Here is a 19,480-nt window from a genome sequence, read left to right as displayed (position 1 = left end):
TTTGTCACCCACACGTCCAAAATGGCTTTAAGTTATGCATAAGCGGGTTCATCATCCACTTACTGGAATCACTTTGTTTCCAGGATAGGATCGACTGTATATTTTATCAACTTGACAACTCGCGCTTTTTCACTTCCCACTGATAGCGCCATGTTTGTTATTTCCTTTCTACCGCAGACAAGTCCACGGTGTGAAGGTTCATTTTCCTTCTATCCCAAACAAAAAAGTCAATGGGGAAGTGAAACAATGAGGGCATTGGAATGCGGTTGGAAAGAACTCAGAAGCAAAAAAAAAAGATAAAAATGGTCAATATAGCATTTTATTTCAGCAAATCATAATTACACTGTAAAAAAAAGCAACACATTGGTATGGCCATAAAGCTTTAGATGCTAACTCAGACCACAATGTATAGATAGCTATAGTGTGTAATCTAAGCTAGTCAAGTTTCCAAGTAGAATTATTTATCAGAATTTCTTTACATAAAGTGGAATTCCATGTTAAGAGATTCAAACCAAGAACGATAAGGGGTACATTTTACTTTAAAGGACAACCGACACCATTGTTTTGTTTCCTAACTGACATCAGAAAAACGCTTTGTAGCATCTAAAATGCCCAAAACACGCAATCTGGTATTTTTAGTCAAATGCAAAACACCAATAAAAATGACTTAAAGTGCCTAAAAAGTACTTCAATTTGAAACCGGAAGTGGCCAGTTTCAGAAGGTCCCGCCCCCTTGTTCGTGGTGTCACGCCAAGACATCTTGCCTTGCTGGACAATCAAAATAATGGCTTCAGATTCGGAGAAGATGCTTTCTTGTTACACATCCAGTTATGAATATGATTCAAATAGTTCTGAAGAGGAAAGCATACATGTTTGCAATTGATTAAAGAATTTATTCCGTGCCATTTTGAGGCAACATTGATGGGAAATGAATTAGCCCGTTTCCACAGGCTGATAAATTCCTTATATGGAGCTTGGACGCCCTCTTCTGGCTGTTTTTAGTGCAACATGACGTTTTCAGACCAAACAACCACATCAAAATGCATTGACGTGATGGAAGGACTGCTACAATGTGTCCTTTTTTCGGTCGGGGGCGTTCCTTCAGTGATGTCACGTACGGACTTGTCACCAACTCAAAAACAAGACTTCCGGAATATTCAGCGCGAGTCTTAAAACGTAAAATATAGCTATATGCGGTGGAATCGTTTTAAAATACGCTCAGTAGAAGTCATTTGAAGCCATTTTACAAATTATGGACACAACTTGTCCGCAGACGTCGGTTGTCCTTTAAATGGCACATGTTAGAAATATTGAAAACCATCAAACGGGCAGATGACCACAATGTGTCCTATTTGCCACATTTGTTTTAATAACATCATTCATGGTGTCACTCACATGGCGTCTCGACTCAGTCTACAAATATATGATATAAGCCTTGTGGAATTCCAGCTGAATTTAAATTCTTAAGCCCCTAAATACAGTAAAGTCTCGTTATATCGATATCGGATATATCGATAGTCCCGGTTATATCGATACTATTTCTATGCACGCACGGAGAAAATTACATGCAAACAGGGTCGGATATATCGATAGTCCCGGTTATATCGATATTTTTTCGGACTCCCTTGAATATCGATATAACGAGACTTTACTGTAGCTTGTGTGCTTCTCTATGTTTCAGCAATTCTATGAAAGAAAAAAACAGCAGCTGTACTATGAGAAAAAGCCAGCCAGTAAAAAGTTCCTCTCACATCTTTTTGCAGTCAGCTCAGTTTAAGTCAGGTTCACTCCATCACCTGTCCCTGCTAGAAAAAGGCACACCCTCACCTTTCCATCATTCCGCATAGCTCAGTGCTTCTTTTAACGTGCAACACATTTTTTTTTTCAAAACGAATGAGACTGCCCAAAAAGAAAAAAAGGATAACATCTACTGTACAGAATGTTTTTTTCATCTTGAAGCTCAGTAGACAATACAGTGATACCTTGGCTTACGTATTGAATTGGTTCCCAGAGTGTGTAAGGCAAAAAGTGTGTATCCCAAAAATTAATTTCCCATAGGAAACCATTAAAATGAGAATAATCCGTTCCCAGGTCCCCATAAAACATAATTTTCAACTACATAAGCCTTAAAACTACACAAAATATACCTTATGTTATGTACAATGAATGCGCTGTGGTATTATAATTAAAGAAATAAACTGTACTGTATAATAAAGTCGTTTTATTTACCTTTGTGATGGTTGTTGATGGCTTGATGGAATGGATAGCGTTTTGCATAAAGTGTTTCAAGCAGCTCTGGGTTGTACATCCTGGAAGTTGTGATATTGCAACATATGCAAGAAGACACACTAGAAACATCTGGTTCCCTTGCTTGTCTTTTCATTTTAAATTGAACTGATGGCTAGCGCGGGTTATTTGTGGAGCTTGATTGATGGGATATTTTAACCTTGCAGTCTACACTCTGCCTTTGAACTATCAAAGTTGAAACGAGTCCAAATTTCACCTATCTATCCATTTTCTCACTCTCGCTCTGCCGTCTGCCTGTCTCTTTGATGTTTTAACCACCTCCTCTCACTGCTGCGTTCTTGACCAATCACGTGGCTTTAACCAAAAACTGGGGGCGGGGAATAGAGGACTAAAAAAAATGTCGGCAGCCATTTTCTTTTAGGAGAAGGAGCTTGTTCGGGAACGACACATCACTCATTGTGACAGCTCCGCGTGTATCCCGAAAAATAGTTCGTATGCAAAGGTAAATGTTTTCCTAAATTTACCGTTTGTAAACCGAAACGTTCATAAGTCAAGGGGTTCGTAAACCGAGGTATCACTGTATGTGATTTGTTGCTCGGCGCGCTTCAATCTGTACACACTAGTTTGAAGTTGCTCCTGCAACGTCACACAGCGGTTGAACATGCTACAACAAATCCTCTGTAATCATCCAACAATGGATTAGAAAAATACATCATCATTTTCACCCTCAACGCCTTTGGCTTTTTTCCCCCCTCCCTCTAAGCACTCATCGGTAGCTGAGCCTTTTGAGATGATTAGATTTTTTTTCTTTTATATCGGTTTCCTACACTGAATGCAATGTTTATGTCACAACTCTTCCAACAAGGAAACTGGTCCGACCTCCATTTTGTTTTTTCCACTTTGTCACCGGTACGAATGGATGATGAAAAGAAACAGAGAGTGTAATGTTGTCTTATCTACATCATCACCATCTCACCTGTACACGAGAACATTAGATAAGGAGCAGGAGGGATGAAGAAGAGGAGGGAAGGGGAGAAATCTCTTAAAGGACAACCGACACCATTTTTTTGTTTCCTAACTGACATCAGAAAAACGTTTTATAGCATCTAAAATACCTAAAACACGCAGGCTGATATTTTTAGTCAAATGCAAAACACCAATAAGAATTACGTAAAGTGTCCCAAAACTGCCACAAAATGAGCTCGGAACTGGGCAGATTCAGAAAGTCCCGCCCCCTTGTTTGTGACATCACTATTGGTCACACACTGCCTTGCTCCAGAATCAAAATAATGGCTTCAGAGAGTTCAGATTCGGAGAAGATGCTTTCTTGTTACTCATCCGGTTATGAAGATGATTCAAATAGTTCTGAAGAGGAAAGCATAAATGTTTGCAATCGACTAAAGAAGTCCTTCCGTATCAATTCGAGCCGTCTGGACTTCAATGTAGCGCCCAGGAAATGCACAAGATGGCGCACAAGCTCTATTTGTCCACTGGGAAATTTGTGTAAACTTACACCTTCTTTATGCGTGTTACCGCAATTGTCTGCGACGGTCAGTAGATGTAATTTGAAGTGATTTTACAAATTATGGACGCAACTTGTCCGGAGGTGTCGGTTGTCCTTTAAATATCACGCCTCAGGAATCAACACACAGAGCGGTGTACAATGACAGGACACATTTAGAGGACACGAGTGTCCAATGAAAGCGGATGTTTTTGCATGTGACCACATCCAAAGCAATGGATTGGCTATCATTGTTGGCAACGGCACTTGAGGCAACAAATGCCATTCAACCAAAAGTATTTTTTTTTAGTCAGGAAGTGAAATTTAAAGTAAAAAGGAACATCTTTTTTTTTTGTAAAAAGATAAAAACAAAAAGAACACAGATGAGTCCTTAAGCTGTTAGTATAATGAAATATCTGCCAGGGGGAGTCACCAAGAAACGTGCAAGTTTGACCAAACAAACAGTTTCTCTTCAAAAAAGGAATACATACAATAAAATTACGACAGATATTCATCGTCGTCGTCATCGTCGTCCTCCTCATCGTCCAGCCCAGCCTTCTCATTGAGGACAAAAGAATCTTCATCGTCTTCGGTGATCATGGAGTCTCCGCTACCGAGATCTCCTGAAGACTCCAGAATTACGCCTAAAAACAGAGAAACATCCATAAACATCACGAGTGTCTGTCTCAATTGCGCTTCTGTGCATGAAAGCTATCAACAATGTTCACTGCTAGCGTGACACTCTGAAGCTCAGCTAACAAATGAGCAGGTGCATAAGAAGCTCCATTATTTATTTAAAGGACAACCGACACCACTTATTTTGTTTCCTAACTGACATCAGAAAAACATTTTATGTCATCTAAAATACCCAAAACACGCAGGATGACATTTTTAGTCAAATGCAAAACACCAATAAAAATGGCTTAAAGTGCCCAAAAACTACTTCGGATTGAACCCGGAAGTGGCCAGTTTCAGAAGGTTCCGCCCCCTTGTTCGTGATGTCACGCCAAGACGTCTTTGCCTTGCTCGAGAATCAAAACAATGGCTTCAGATTCGGAGAAGATGCTTTCCTGTTACTCATCCAGTTATGAATATGATTCAAATAGTTCTGAAGAGGAAAGCATACATGTTTGCAATCCATTAAAGGAGTCCTCCCATATCAAGTCGAGCCGTCAATAGCATCCGGACTGAAATGTAGTGTCCCAAAAAATGTAAAAGATGGCGCCCAAGCTCCGTTGGAAATGGACTGATTTGTCTGCTGGGAATTTGTGTCAACTAGTATCAAATAGTAGTCTTGGTGCAACACACAACGATTCACCATCGCAGTATTTATGTGTTTTCCTTGTAATTTCGCCATCAACACCAAGTTTTCAGACCAAACAAAGTACCGCAAAATGCATTGTGTGTCGCTTTCTCGGTCAGGGGCGTTCCTTCCGTGACGTCACGTCAGGAATTGTCACCAACTCGAAAACAAGACTTCCTGAACATTCAGTGCGAGTCTTAAAAGGTAAAATATAGCTATATGCGGTGGAATCTTTGTAAAATATACTCAGTAGAAGTCATTTGAAGTGATTTTTCAAATTATGGACGCAACTTGTCCAGAGGTGTCGGTTGTCCTTGAACTGAACACAAACACGTTTCATAAATTCCAAACTGTAGAGTTCCATGCGCGTTTCATTGCCTTCCCTTACTCAGTTCTCTCACATGACTTGACCTACCGCAGTCAGCTGGACCGCGGGTACGCGAACCGGCCAGCTCATTGCCGTAGCGATCCACACACCAGCACTGGCCGCTGCTGCTGTGGCACTGGTGCGAACGGTAGTAACCGTTTTGGTCACATGAGGGCAGGTACTGGCCTGCGAGATGTGAGTCAAAACACATTATAAAGACAAGCGGTCTTGGTCTTGGCATGAGTGGACTACGCATGGACGTGTGCTTGGCCGTGTTTGGGCCTTACCGAGTAGCTTTTTTCCCACTTGCTTCTTGCCGATGGATGTCAGCTCGGCTTTACAGGGAGAGTCTGGAAAGACAACGTGCACATTATTGCTATTGTTGTGCTGTTTGTGTTTTAGCTTTTTCTGCAGAAGGGACTTTCAATTGAAGGCAATTGGTTTTACAGTGTCATGTTTATTTATTGTGAAAAGACTGACTGCGCTTCCGTGTTTGACGTCACCACTGAGTGTCTGGAACTCACGACAAAAAGTTAGCGGACAACAGGGCGGACAACTCTGAAAAGTTGCCTGCCCGGCCATAAAGTTGCCTACCCCATTTTTCACAACTTGAAACATAATAATCAGAATCAGAATCATAATCAGAATCATCTTTATTGCCAAGTATGTAGAACACACAAGGAATTTGTTTCCGGTAGAACACGCTGCACTAGTATCGTTGTCAAAAAAACTGCTAAGTGGCACTATACAGTTCCATTTTGGCTACTGTTGAAAGAGTTCAAAGAGTTAATGGCTTGGGGGGAGAAGCTGTTTAAATGTCTGCTGGATTTGGTGCGCATCGATCGGTAGCGTCTGCCTGAGGGGAGTAGCTGGAAAAGGTGGTGGGCAGGGTGCGGAGGGTCCAGTAGGATTTTCCGCGCCCTAGTTTGGATTCTTGAGACGACTAATTGCAAAAAAAAAGGACGTACCTACCACAAATGCTCCCTTGCTTCATTTATGGTAAATATCCCTTGCTGATGATTTTGCGCAAGTTGTCGTTTGCCCATACACTGTTCATCATATTGCAAAATGCAATGTTTGCGTTGCGTCGTCTGCTACGAGCCACGTGAATTCTTCTTTCCATGATGCTTATAATAATAATAATAATAATGATGATACATTTAATTTCTAAGCGCCTTTCTAAACTCTCAAGGACACTTTACATCAGGGGTGCTCAATACGCCGATTGCGAGCGACCAGTCGATCTCCAAAGTACGATTGGTCGATCGCTTGACAAGGTTGTGTGACATTGTCATGGACTGACGCTGTACAAATACATTTGAGGAGTTTTGAATGAAAACGAGACGTCAACCAATCAGCTAATGGCAAAAAAATTACATAATTATGTTGTGTTATATATGCAACTTATACGGTTATACATAAACATAGTTGCAAGAATCGTCAATTTATTTTTCAATCAATATAATGGATAGATCATTTTGACTTGGTCATTTCAAAAGTCGCTCCCATGCTGAAAAAGTGTGAGCACCCCTGCTTTACAGTCACGGTATAATGTACGTTTATGTTTTGTAGCGTCCTAAATTTTCTTAGCTTCTTTTGAATCTTTATTCTGTGGCTGAGGTTCTGTGCATCTACTTTGGAAAATGATATGCAAATGCACGACCTTGTAACACTCAGGAAAATCCGGAATCACGAAGCAGGCTTCTGATTGGCTGAGAATGCAAATTGCCAAACGAACCGAAATTCCGAAATTTCCAAACCGAACGAAGATTTCAAAATCGGAATATTTTTTTCCGATTTTGAAATCTTCATTCAAATGTTTGCTTTGTTGAAAATTATTTGAAAAAAATGTTTGTTTGTCTTTTCTTGAAGAAGTTGTCAGCCACCCGGGCGGAGACCTATTGTAAGTTGCACGCCTGACGTAAAAGTTGCACGCCCCGGGCATCCGGGCAGACATTATTTCAGACACTGCTAATCCAATACAAGCCGTCTCGTCAAAATCTGAATTCTTGTGCTATGTGAGAGTGCAGACAACAAAAGAGCCACCCAGTTTGAATCTGGGCCTTGGCTCAATGTGGGGTGGTAAATACAAGTTCAACAGGATGTAGAAAATGCGTGATCTAATATTTATCATCATCATGATCACCATCATAATGATGATGATCGTCAACATCATAACAACAGTAACAGTGATATGCATTACCTGTGTATCTCTGGAAACAGGTGCACCACTCGGAGCCGGAAATAACTTGGTTGCTGTGAGTATCGCATGATTTGAACAATGCGTCGGAGCAAGGCTCGTTCCTGTCCAGGTAAAGACTCTTGATCTCCGATTGGTCCAGCTGAAGGTCAAAGTTTGTATCCAGTCGGGAGAACATCCACCCGAGAGGATCTTTGCATACAGGTGATGCTCCGGCTTCAAATTCTGATAAGTACAAACAATTAAAATGTGTGTGTGTGTGTGTGTGTGTGTGTGTGTGTGTATATATATATATATATATATATATATATATATATATATATATATATATATATATATATATATATATATATATATGAGAGGAAAAGTGAGACACACACACACACACACACACACACACACATGTATACAGTCAAGTGATACCTCAGTTTACGAACGCTTTAGCTGACGAACCTTTCGCCTTATTAACATTAAATTCGCGAGAATATAATCTTGGCATACGAACAAGTTTTCGGGAAACACACGGAGCGCCATTTTAATATTCCAACTCACTGTTCTTCTGGATCTTGTCTCTCTTGTGGTTGCCATTGTCATGTAGCACTCTGAACCAGTCTCTTAGTCGACCCACTGCCTCCTTCAGTTCAGACTCACTGCAGACTGAGAGAGAACAACAGTCATGATTAATGATGCTGCTTTATTGCCTCCTTCCTTCCTTTGGTGGCTAAGAGGTGATGGAATCACTTCAGGTGATCAATGAGCTTGAAAAAGGGGCCATGATATCATCCGCCTGTTCATCCTGATCATGCACCACAATATCCATCTTGTGGTGTGTGTGTGTGTGTGTGTGTGTGTGTTTGTGCGTCTCACTTTTCCTCTCAGAAGAGCTCTCTTCAGGCTGAGCGGAACAAGGACACATGCCAGGACACTTGACAGCAATCTTCTTACCAGTGATGCATGCTTGGTAGTCTAACTTGCACTAACACAATGAAACCGTGGAAGCAGAAAAAAAAACTGCGTCACATTCTGAAGAAACTAACTTCCATACACGGGTGGGTATTGCAGAAAAAATTCTGATAAATACGTCCATTATTTACAAAATACGGTGTCGTGATTACAGCGCAATCACAATCAAGCATGACATGACATTTAATGGATTGTTAAAGGACACCCGACACCATTTTTTGGTTTCCTAACTGACATCAGAAAAACGTTTTATAGCATCTGAAAATACCCAAAACACGCAGGATGATATTTTTCGTCAAATGCAAAACACCAATAAAAATCACTTGAAGTGCGCTGAAACTGCCACGAAATGACCTCAGAAAGTTTCAGAAGGTCCCGCCCCCTTGTTCGTGACGTCACACCAGGACGTCTTGCCTTGCTCGAGAATCAAAACAATGGCTTCAGATTTGCTGAAGAAGCTTTCTTGTTACTCATCCAGTTATGAAGATGATTCAAATAGTTCTGAAGAGGAAAACACATGTTTGCAATCGATTAAAGAAGTCCTTCCGTGTCAATTCGAGTCATCAGGACTCCAATGTAGCGCCCAGAAAATGCACAAGATGGCGCCCAAGCTCCGTTGTAAATGGGCTGATTTGACTGCTGGGAATTTGTGTCAACTAGTATCAAATAGTAGTCTTAGTGCAACACACAAAGATTCACCACGGCGTTATTTCAGTTTTTTTTCCTTCTAATTTTGCCATCATCACAGATCAACACAAAGTTTCGAATCGTCACCAACTCAAAAACAAGACTTCCTGATTATTCAGCGCCAGTCTTAAAATGTAAAATATAGCTATATGCGTTGGAATCTTTGTAAAATACGCTCAGTCGGGGATTTTACAAATGGCGTCGGTTGTCCTTTAAGGATATTGTTCATTGTCGTCGCAATGTCACAAAACCAGGGATAATTATTTTCCGCCAATTGGCGGATTTCCGACTTTTTCAGACCACATGAACAGATAAAACTAAATATGTATTCTCGCTTTTTCGCAGTTCATTTCCTGTTTCGGCTTGTGTTGAAAGAGCCATTTTGATTGGATGATACCGACGCCGGTTAGCGGAAAGCGCCATTTTGATTGGATGATCTTGACTTCGGTGCCGTTGATGTCGAAACAGGTAAACGCCCACTTTTGAATAAGCGGACGAGTAAAAAAAATCAGGTTGAATCGCCTTTGCGGAGAGAACAGGTTCTAATTTGATAGATTCTAATTTTCAACGAAACAATACCATCGATGAAACAGTCGAATGTCAGTGGCACTATGACAAGCCCCATTGCTAACGTTAGCATCGATATACTACGGGCAGCAGAATGCAAGCTAATGAGAAGTGTGCAGGCCAGCTAGCAGCAAGTTCACTTTTATTCCGATATATTTTTTTGTATGTTGCCCAGGTTACAACGATGACTATAGCATAATTCCATTTCCCTGCTTTTTTTGTGTTCACTTGCACTGGCATTGAAACAGGAATTCAGAGCACATATTTGTGATGAGACAAATATTTGAAATATCATAATCAGCACAATAATAGTCTTAGCTAGAAAAATGCATGCATGCTTGCAAATTCCGATATACTGTAGATATCTTGTTGATTGCACTCCACGGTACCTTGGTGGAGTAGGTGTGGCCATCGGTTCCACAAACAGGAGAAGGGTGAACCACAGGGCAGGCTTTGCACTTGGACCCCGGACTCTGGTACACACTGGGGTCTTTAAAACTGGAGAAAACGAACATGAGGATGAAATCAATGCACCACAATATCCATCTTGGGTGTGTGTGTGAGTGTGTTTGTGTGTGTTGCTTACCTAACCCTCCTCTGGCTGACACAAGTGGCTGTTTTATCGTCCTCAGCTACACACACTTTGTGGCGGCCACATTTGATCTTCAGACATGGGTCTTTGGTGGGATCAAGGCCTGCACACAAACAAAAAGAACCCTTTTCGGTGTGTATATTTGCATTCTGCTTGTGGCTCTTTGAAGGGTTTCTAGAAACAATAAGCAACGGGGGGGGCAAAGAGAGAATAATCTCCGAGGATTAAATGTTGTTCTTTCCGAGATATGCCAGTAATTCCTTAGTCAAAGCTTGTACTTTCATTTTTATCCTTTCGAGCGACATGGATATATGGGAGACATCTGTTTGCGCACGCTAATTCAAGCCACTAATGTCTGTCTCACGCCGAACCTAAAGCTGTAATACCGTAAACGTCCTTGTCGCTAAAAACAGACGGAACTAGTTATAGATGCTACGTTTGACCTCACATCAGCCTTAACCGGGTTTGAGCGACAATTCTTTAATTGCGCTAGCGGACGAGCGCTTTTACGAAAGATGATTTGAGATGCGATCGTTAGCCCGAAGGTGTGATCTTTATTGGTATAAACGCAAGGCAGCTAATACAGATCGAGGGTCTGCCTTTGCTACGCAAGGCGACATGTACGGAGAGGATCTCTCTGATCCGAGAACAGTTTGTGAGCGACCTCTGGGCTCAAGAACTTTAGGATAATCCCTGAGCAGCTTTGCTAGATTACACAGCCTCCGTCCTCCAACGCACTCTCTAATTCTATTGTTTCCCCGTCATGTCCAGAGTGGATCTGCTGTGTTAGAGGTTACCCTCGTGACTTTTATGTGCTCATGTCCCAGTGGGCTGGGAATGTGAATATGCATTTATCACCCTCTCTATTACAATGGCGAATCAAGGTGACTGGAGGTATAAAAAAATGATATTTCCGTTGTCATTTACTTTTATTAGATGACCAGTCGCCTGAGGATAAAAGGGGGTAAGCCAGTCGTCTGTGGGATGACAAACGGCCACTATGAGGAACAGTAAATTTCAATTTGCGAGCAAACGAAGTGCATGTGACTGAGCAGCGGCTCCTCTTGATTCTCATTAAGTCTTTATATCCGGGCATGTTGACTCGCTTCATTAGATAAGAACCCTGGCACAACGGCGAATGAGAAATTTGAGCCTTTTCATTCCTTTTAACTTCCTTTAATACTGCCAGCAGCCATAAAATACCACAATTGTATTTTTTATGCATGTTCAAAATGAAGAAAAATAGCACTGTATTGTCTTAGGACAACACAACACATTAAAAGGAAATAGAACAGTGAAAACATTGTTTTATGAATTGTTGTCACAGTATGATGGGACAAAAAAAAAGTCACGTGTCGTGTTTATGTGTGCCTTCAAGGGGCGGGGCCTGGTGAGTGACATCACAACTTGTCTGGGAGTGAGTTTATGGTGAGTTTCGTAATTGTTCTTATTTTATTAATGTTTCTATGTGTCAATTCCGACTCCGACCTCCGTGTGTGGTGTTTGCATTTTCCTCTCTGTGCTTGCATGGGTACTTCAGTTGCCTCCCACATTTCAAAAACGTGTGGAAGGCAGATCGAACACTCAAAATTGTCCTTAAAGGACAACCGACACCATTTTTTTGTTTCCTAACTGACATCAGAAAAAACGTTTTATAGCATCTAAAATACCCAAAACACGCAGGATGATATTTTTAGTCAAGTGAAAAACACCAATAAAAATGAGTTAAAGTGTCCCAAAACTACTTCAAAATGACCTCGGAGATGGTCAATGTACATAGAACTACACGAGTGTTCAAAATAATGATGCTTATTCGGTTGCCACAGACCTTGATCAAAGGGCTTGGAGGGCGTCCATGTTCCCGGCTCCTGAAATAAGTTCAATAAGGACAGGGTTTAAAAGCAACTTCAAATACATGAATATGCACGTGAGTGATTCAATGCCAATGAAAGGAACTATACAAACCTCCACTTCCTTCAGAGAAGGCATTTTGAAGAGGGGGAAAAAAAAGCCAATCATTTTGTTAGTGTTTTTTTTTTTTTTTTTATCAGGGAAATGGATGAAAGTGTCGGTGAGCATCAATCACCAACGGCTCAGGGCATGCATGTGTTTAGCAAAGATAATGCTCTGACTTGAGCGGAGCAAAGAGGAATGTCATCAAACTGAACAAAACACACACACATACAAAGGAAAAAAACGTACGTACTCGAAAACATAAGATTGTTGTTTATCTTTGTAAAAGCGTTTCAAAACAGCATAAAATGTTGTAGGTGTCAAATCCGCAAAGTATGCATTTAAAGGACAACCGACACCCTTTGTTTTGTTTCCTGACTGACATCAGAAAAACGTTTTATAGCATCTAAAATACCCAAAACACGCAGGCTGATATGTTTCGTCAAATGAAAAACACCAATAAAAATGACCAAAAACCAAAATGACCAAAAGTGTCCAAAAACGACTTCAAAATGAAACCGGAAGTGGCCAGTTTCAGAAGTTCCCGCCCCCTTGTTCATGACGTCACGCCAAGACGTCTTGCCTTGCTCGAGAATCAAAACAATGGCTTCAGATTCGGAGAAGATGCTTTCTTGTTCTTGTCTGTGTTTTGAAAGGCGCTTGAAATTATTGTTGTGTGTTGCACCAAGACAACTATTTGATATTCGCTGACACAAATTCCCAGCAGACAAATCAGCCAATTTCCAACGGAGCTTGGCCGCGATCTTGTGCATTTTCTGGGACACTACATTGGAGTCCTGACGGCTCAAATCGATACGGAAGGACTTCTTTAATCGATTGCAAACATTTATGCTTTCCTCTTCAGAACTATTTGAATCATATTCAAAACTGGATGAGTAACAAGAAAGCATCTTCTCCGAATCTGAAGCCATTGTTTTGATTCTAGAGCAAGCCAAGACGTCCTGGCGTCCGTGACGTCACAAACAAGGGGGCGGGACCTTCTGAAACCGGCCATTTCCGGTTTCATTTTGAAGTCGTTTAAGGACACTTTAAGTCATTTTTATTGATGTGACTAAAAATATCAGCCTGCGTGTTTTGGGTATTTCAGATGCTATAAAACGTTTTTTCTGATGTCAGTTAGGAAACAAAACAATGGTGTCGGTTGTCCTTTAAATGTTACGTTAGCCCCTTCCCATTGGTTAACAATCCAAACGACAGAATCCAAATCATAATTTTCCAACTGCTGAAAATATGACAAATTAGATAGCTCGTTAACACTTGATATATGTGTGAATCGGATGGTGGGGGGACATCTGTTGGAAAGCCCGGTAACTCATGTAAACAGGAAGTTCCCGCAGCGCTGCAAGCTGTCACGTGACAACTGAAATTTTAGTTCGAAAAATTGATTTAACACAACCACAGGGAATCTTTGTCTGGCCTTGAAATACTCAAACATTTGTCTCCTGTCACAAATAATCGCAATTCCTACTTGGCTTATGTACCGAAAAACGTTTTATAGCATCTAAAATACCCAAAACACGCAGGATGATATTTTTACTCAAATGCAAAACACCAATAAAAATGACTTAAAGTGTGCTGAAACTGAAAAAAAAAAAAAGATTCGGAGAAGATGCTTTCTTGTTACTCATCGAGTTATGAATATGATTCAAATAGTTCTGAAGAGGAAAGCAGACATGTTTGCAATCGATTAAAAAATGTATTCCGGGTCGTTTTGAGGTATCTGGAGAGAAATTTAATCATAATACTATAGCACGTTTATTATCCATAAAATAAGGTACATTTTGTGTAGTTTTAAAGCTTAGAAAATTATGTTTTATAGGGACCCGGGAACGGATTATTCTCACTTTAATGGTTTCCTATGGGAAATTAATTTTTGGGATACACACTTTTCGCCTTACACACTCTGTCTGGGAACTAATTAAGTTCGTAAGGCAAGGTCCCACTGCATATGGATATTTTCCAAGCAACAACTACCCCATATTTTTCAGTCATGGTTAATTTTTGGGGTAGTTGTTACTTTCTACAAAATGACACCCAGAATAATCAACAACATCCTTGAGTAAATTGTTTAAAAAATTAGTTTTAACGCTGCCTTGTCTTTGACCCTTTTACTGCTTACATGAATTTCATCACATACAAAGATGCTGATGTGTAATGGAGCCATGAAGAAGGTTCTTTTTTTCCATCGCTTTGTGTCTGGATGTACATTCTAAAAAAAATGGCTTTAGGTGATGAAGCCAGCACACAATCGCCTTGCGGGCCACTTCGCAGCCGAGCTCGTGATGATGAGAGGCTCGATGCCATTCGCCACGACAATGAGCAGCCGCACTAAGTGGCCTTCGGCATGTCGAGGTAATGGTGGCTGACAGCACCTTACTTTAAGCCTGTTATTTGAAACGGGAGCACCATGAACAAAACACACACTCACTACTTGAGAGAGGGCGAAAAGGGAAACCAGATAACAGTCTTTTAAATAGACTTCCGGAGGAGATATGACATACTGTAGTAGCAGTGCGTAAATTGGCCATTTTGAGATATAAACAACAAACGCATGTAAAGCAGAGACAACATCCAAGCCTCATAACCTGTGTAAAATTAAGGCTCATAAGCATGTGGGTTTTGTGTAAATGGCTTTGGAAAGGAAGGACACACATGCGAGGGTCATTTACATTGTATGTGCAGCGTATCCAACGAAGAGCGTGCGAATGACACACGCACACACGCACACCGTCGGGCCCGTTCGGCACACATGCAATGGGGGGAGGGGAGACGGGTATGAGCGATGAAACGTGACTTACATCTCTGAATTTATCCCATCTTCCAGTAAGCCATTTATCATCCAAAAAATTGCCGCTGTCGGAACGAGCCGAAACGCGTCCGAGGACGACGGCGCACACGCACACGCACAGCAAGGCGACGCTCAGCATCTGCGGATACAAACAAACAAAACACAACGACGTCAAGTTGGGCTGCGCACGGTTTGCCTCGCACCGTAAAACGAACACAACGCGGCATCGCGTCGACGCCATGTAGTCGTGTGGTGGTGTTCGGTTTTTCGGTTCCCTTCGTGCCTACCTTGTCGCATCCGCTCGTCTAAACTATGTGCTCTCTGCTGCTCGCTGTCACCGCTAATATCGTCTCTCTCTCTCTCTCTCTCTCTCTCTCTCTCTCTCTCTCTCTCTCTCTCTCTCTCTCTCTCTCTCTCTCTCTCTCTCTCTCTCTCTCTCTCTCTCTCTCTCTCTCTCTCTCTGCAAAAGGCTGACTGACAATTTAGGAATTAGCAGGATTTTTTTTGAAATATTGAAAAGATACATGATTTCGTAGAACAGGCAATAAAAAGCAATAGCAATAAACACAATAAAAAGTGGACTTGAAACTGAAATAACAGCAGGAGTGAGGTTTCCGAATGGGTACACTCAAAGTCCTCACCCCTGTTATGAATTTGGTTAAAATATTATTTTACTTTTTGTGGTAAGAAATGTTTTCTGTCATTAACCGCTCACACACAAACATAAACACACACACAGTGACTAAAAAGTGTGTGTATCCAAGTGAAAGGAAAATACACATAAAAAAAAAATCATTTTGGGTGAATTTATGAGGACCTCTCTGAAACTTTAACAGATGCATATATAGACCCTCTAGACGCCTTTAGAATGAAAAACTTGTGAAGACCGGCCAAAAGGTGCTCAATTGTCAAAAATGTCCTCACTACGTATGGTATAAAATGTTAGTGGTCCTCACAAGACTAGTCATACAAACACACACCCACACAGACACGAGTGCAAGTCCCTATTTGTATCCTTTATTTATCCTCGGTTTGTTCCCTGTTCTTCACGCTCGAGCATGGTAGTGGTGACTCATGAGAATTTTAGGCACATTCCTGGCAGAGGATTGCTCAGCACTGTAAACTGATGCTCGGAGATGATATTGTCCAGTTTAAAAAAAAAAAAACAAATAAATAAATGCAACTTCGTGACCCACTCTGAATGATTTGTGGAACTGCAGTGGAGAAAAAGCAAAGTTTCAGTGTTTATGCTGGAGTGCGGAGCAGATTTTAGACAGCTGATTTGTTCCAGTGGTGTTGATCATGGTTGCTTTATCAGAATAGAGAGTGTTGACAAAAAAAAATGTTTTCTTTACAAAAACGCTTGAAAATAGTGAATCTCAAGGTGTGTGCTCTCAAAAAGATCTTGATGAAGTGCACATGGGAAATTATATCTTGCAGTTGATTTTTTTATTAGTTTTATAATTACAGACGTACCCCTTGGCTTACGAACTTTTTGCTTTACGAATGTTACATTTATGAAAATTTTACCTTGGCATACGAACTATTTTTCGGGATACACACGGAGCTGCCGCAATGAGTGATGTGTCGTTGGCGAACGAGCCCGTTCTCCTAAAAAGAAAATGGCCGCCGACTGTTTTTGTCCTCTATTGCCCACCCCCAGTCTTCGGTTAAAGCCACGTGATTGGTCAAGAACGCAGCAGTGAGGAGGGCGGGGGGGTGGGGGGGTAAACATTAAAGAGACAGGCAGACGACAGAGTGAGAGTGAGAACACACACACACATGAAAGAGAGACGACAGAGCTTGAAACAAAAAAAAGGGAAATGGTGAAAAAATGGATAGAAAACAATGAAATTTGGACTCGTTTCAACTTTGATAGTTCAAAAGCAGACTGCAAGGTTAAAATATCCCATCAATCAGGCTCCACAAATAACCCACACAAGCCATCTGTACACTTGATGCAAAAAGTTATTATCATATTAGCTGTCTAGCTATCCATTAGCTAGCTAGCTAGCTAGCTTTCTATCTTTTTGAGTTATTCCGGGTTGAGTGAACGCTGGCGCGTGTGGCTGCCGCTGCTCACCCACAGAAAACCTTATCCTGTAACTGTAAAGTGACCTTGAGCATTTTGAAAGGCGCTTAGAAATGAAATGTATTATTATTATTATTATTATTATTATTATTATTATTATTATTGTTCTCTATTTTCTTGTATGAGGGAAGCAGTAATTCGGCAGTCTGCTATTCACCAACAAACTGCGATAATATTAACATTAGCACTGTATTGTATAGTTTCTTTGAGGGTAGAAGTTGCTATCTTCTCCTTTATCATCTAGTTCTACACCAAAACAGCAGAAGAAGACATCCCGTTTGCATGGTGATGTTACGATGATACCAAAAGGAAACATTCCAATATGCTGGTGCCTGCTCACTTGTGGACATGGTTAATGCGTGGCATTACAAGAGTACAGTGAGACCTCAACTTACGAACTTAATTGGTTCCCAGACATAGTGTGTAAGGTGAAAAGTGTGTATCTCAAAAAAGATTTTCCCATAGGAAACCATTAAAATGGGAATAATCCGTTCCCGGGTTTCCATAAAATATACTTTTCAACTAAATAAGCCTTAAAACTCCACACAACATACCTTATTCTATGTATAATAAATGTGGTATTGTATTGTAATGAAAGAAATACACTGAATTGTATCATAAAGTCACTTTATTTACATTTGTGATGGTCATTTATGGCTTGACGGAATGGCGTTGGAGGTCGAAGGTCAAAGGGAATTGCTGTTTGGAAAGAGAGGCGCATTACATGAGGACTGTAATTAAAGAAATAAACTGTGCTGTAAAATAAAGTTTTATTTACCTTTTTGATGGTCGTTGATGGCTTATGGAAGGAGAGTCACCTTCCATAAGGACTGTTGGTGCTGTTCGGTCGTGTGCTTCCGCCGAAGATCACTCCGCCAGCCGTGGTGGGTGTGTATTATGAAAATAGTGCTTATTATAAGGTTTAATTTTCATAAATTTGACGTTTGTAAGACGAAAAGTTTGTAAGATAAGGTGTTTGTAAATTGAGGTCTCACTGTACTTATCAAAGCAATCAGCGAAGTGCGCAATTTACTTAGTTTCACATGGTAGGAAGTAACCCAGTCCAGCAAGATACATCTATCGACATGAGGAATATGAAAAGGTATGAGTTGAGGGAGGAATTTCTATTATGGTGGTGGTCAGTAAGGTCAAAAATCAGTATGTACAGTTGCTGTAGAGACCTTCCAAGGCTGAAGCTTCAACTAGTCAGCTTCACAAGAGGCGGTGTGTGTGGTGTGTGTGTGTGTGTGCATGTGGGAATGATGACAGGGTTCAGATGTGAGATGTGAGAGTCAAATTAGCATTATATAGCGAGCCTGCATGATCGAATCATGAAAGCTTCTCCGGTCAGGTGTACCACTAAACTGCTGCAAAATGTCAGCAGCAAAAAGTGCACATGAAAAAGAAAAAAAAAAAAAGAAAGAAGTGGGGTTGTGGTTCAATCTAACAGGAAATGGGCTGCGTGTTAACAGGAAACTCAAGAAGCCAACATATTGCTCTGCTCTTTCACATCAACAAAAGAAGCCTTGTGATGACAGAGGCACTAGGGGGAAAATTGTGGGTGATATTTGCCTAAATTGAGACAGTTATCTGTGTGTGTGTGTGTGTGTGTGTGTGTGTGTGTGTGTGTGTGTGTGTGTGTGTGTGTGTGTGTGTGTGTGTGTGTGTGTGTGTGTTTGTATTTGTATGACTACTCTTGTGAGGACCGCGAACATTTATATACCATACGTAGTGAGGACATTTTTGACAAGTGAGGACCTGTTTGCTGGTCCTCACAAGTTCTTCATTCTAAAGGCTTCTAGCGGGTCTATATGTACATCTGTTAAAGTTTCAGAGAGGTCCTCACAAATACAGCCAAAATGGTTTTCTGGGTGTATACTTTCATTTCATGGATACACACACTTTTTACTCACTCTGTGTGTTTATGTGTGTGTGTGTGCGTGGTTAATGAGAGGAAAAAGTTCATACCCCAAAAAGTCAAATGATATTTTAACCAAATTCACTACAGGGGTGAGGACTTTGAATGTACCAATTCAGAAACATCACTCTTGCTGTTATTTCAGTTTCAAGTCCACTTTTTATTACTTTGTTTTTAAATCAGTTGAAGTGGGAAATGGGGTGACATTTAGTGTTCAAATGTAACACTAGTTCTTCATAAATCCATTGAAACAGGAATGTGTGTGTGTGAGCGTGCGTGCG

The 19,480-nt window shown here is 40.9% G+C and overlaps 2 protein-coding genes across 3 annotated transcripts in view; one reads left to right on the top strand and one right to left on the bottom strand.

The window, feature by feature from the left end:
- Positions 1-1,660: 1,660 nt before the first annotated feature.
- On the bottom strand, positions 1,661-15,544 carry spock3 (SPARC (osteonectin), cwcv and kazal like domains proteoglycan 3). The gene is made up of 11 exons (XM_089007313.1): positions 15,477-15,544; positions 15,200-15,328; positions 12,256-12,295; positions 10,422-10,530; positions 10,225-10,333; positions 8,486-8,594; positions 8,171-8,275; positions 7,622-7,843; positions 5,706-5,768; positions 5,467-5,604; positions 1,661-4,392 (listed from the first exon to the last, which is right to left on the bottom strand). Exons 2-11 carry the CDS (start codon positions 15,326-15,328, stop codon positions 4,247-4,249), a joined length of 1,170 nt encoding a protein of 389 aa, XP_088863439.1. The 5' UTR covers positions 15,477-15,544; the 3' UTR covers positions 1,661-4,246.
- ugt8 (UDP glycosyltransferase 8) overlaps positions 8,649-19,480 on the top strand; it is a 34,393-nt gene continuing 23,561 nt past the window's right edge. Inside the window, exons 1-3 of one of the 2 annotated variants that reach the window (XM_089007311.1) lie at positions 8,649-8,667; positions 9,614-9,736; positions 11,806-11,855. In XM_089007311.1, the coding sequence (XP_088863437.1) occupies positions 11,853-11,855 (3 nt within the window). In that variant the 5' untranslated portion in view covers positions 8,649-8,667; positions 9,614-9,736; positions 11,806-11,852. Of the gene's footprint in view, positions 8,668-9,587; positions 9,737-11,805; positions 11,856-19,480 lie in introns of those variants that run through there. The other variant, XM_089007312.1, reaches the window with a different exon arrangement.

This window comes from Hippocampus bargibanti, linkage group LG10 (assembly GCF_051943395.1).
Source record: "Hippocampus bargibanti isolate YZ-2025 linkage group LG10, ASM5194339v1, whole genome shotgun sequence".
Lineage (NCBI taxonomy): Eukaryota > Metazoa > Chordata > Actinopteri > Syngnathiformes > Syngnathidae > Hippocampus > Hippocampus bargibanti.
Note: the sequence above shows the minus strand (reverse complement) of the source record. Positions and strands in the feature narration are given on the sequence as shown.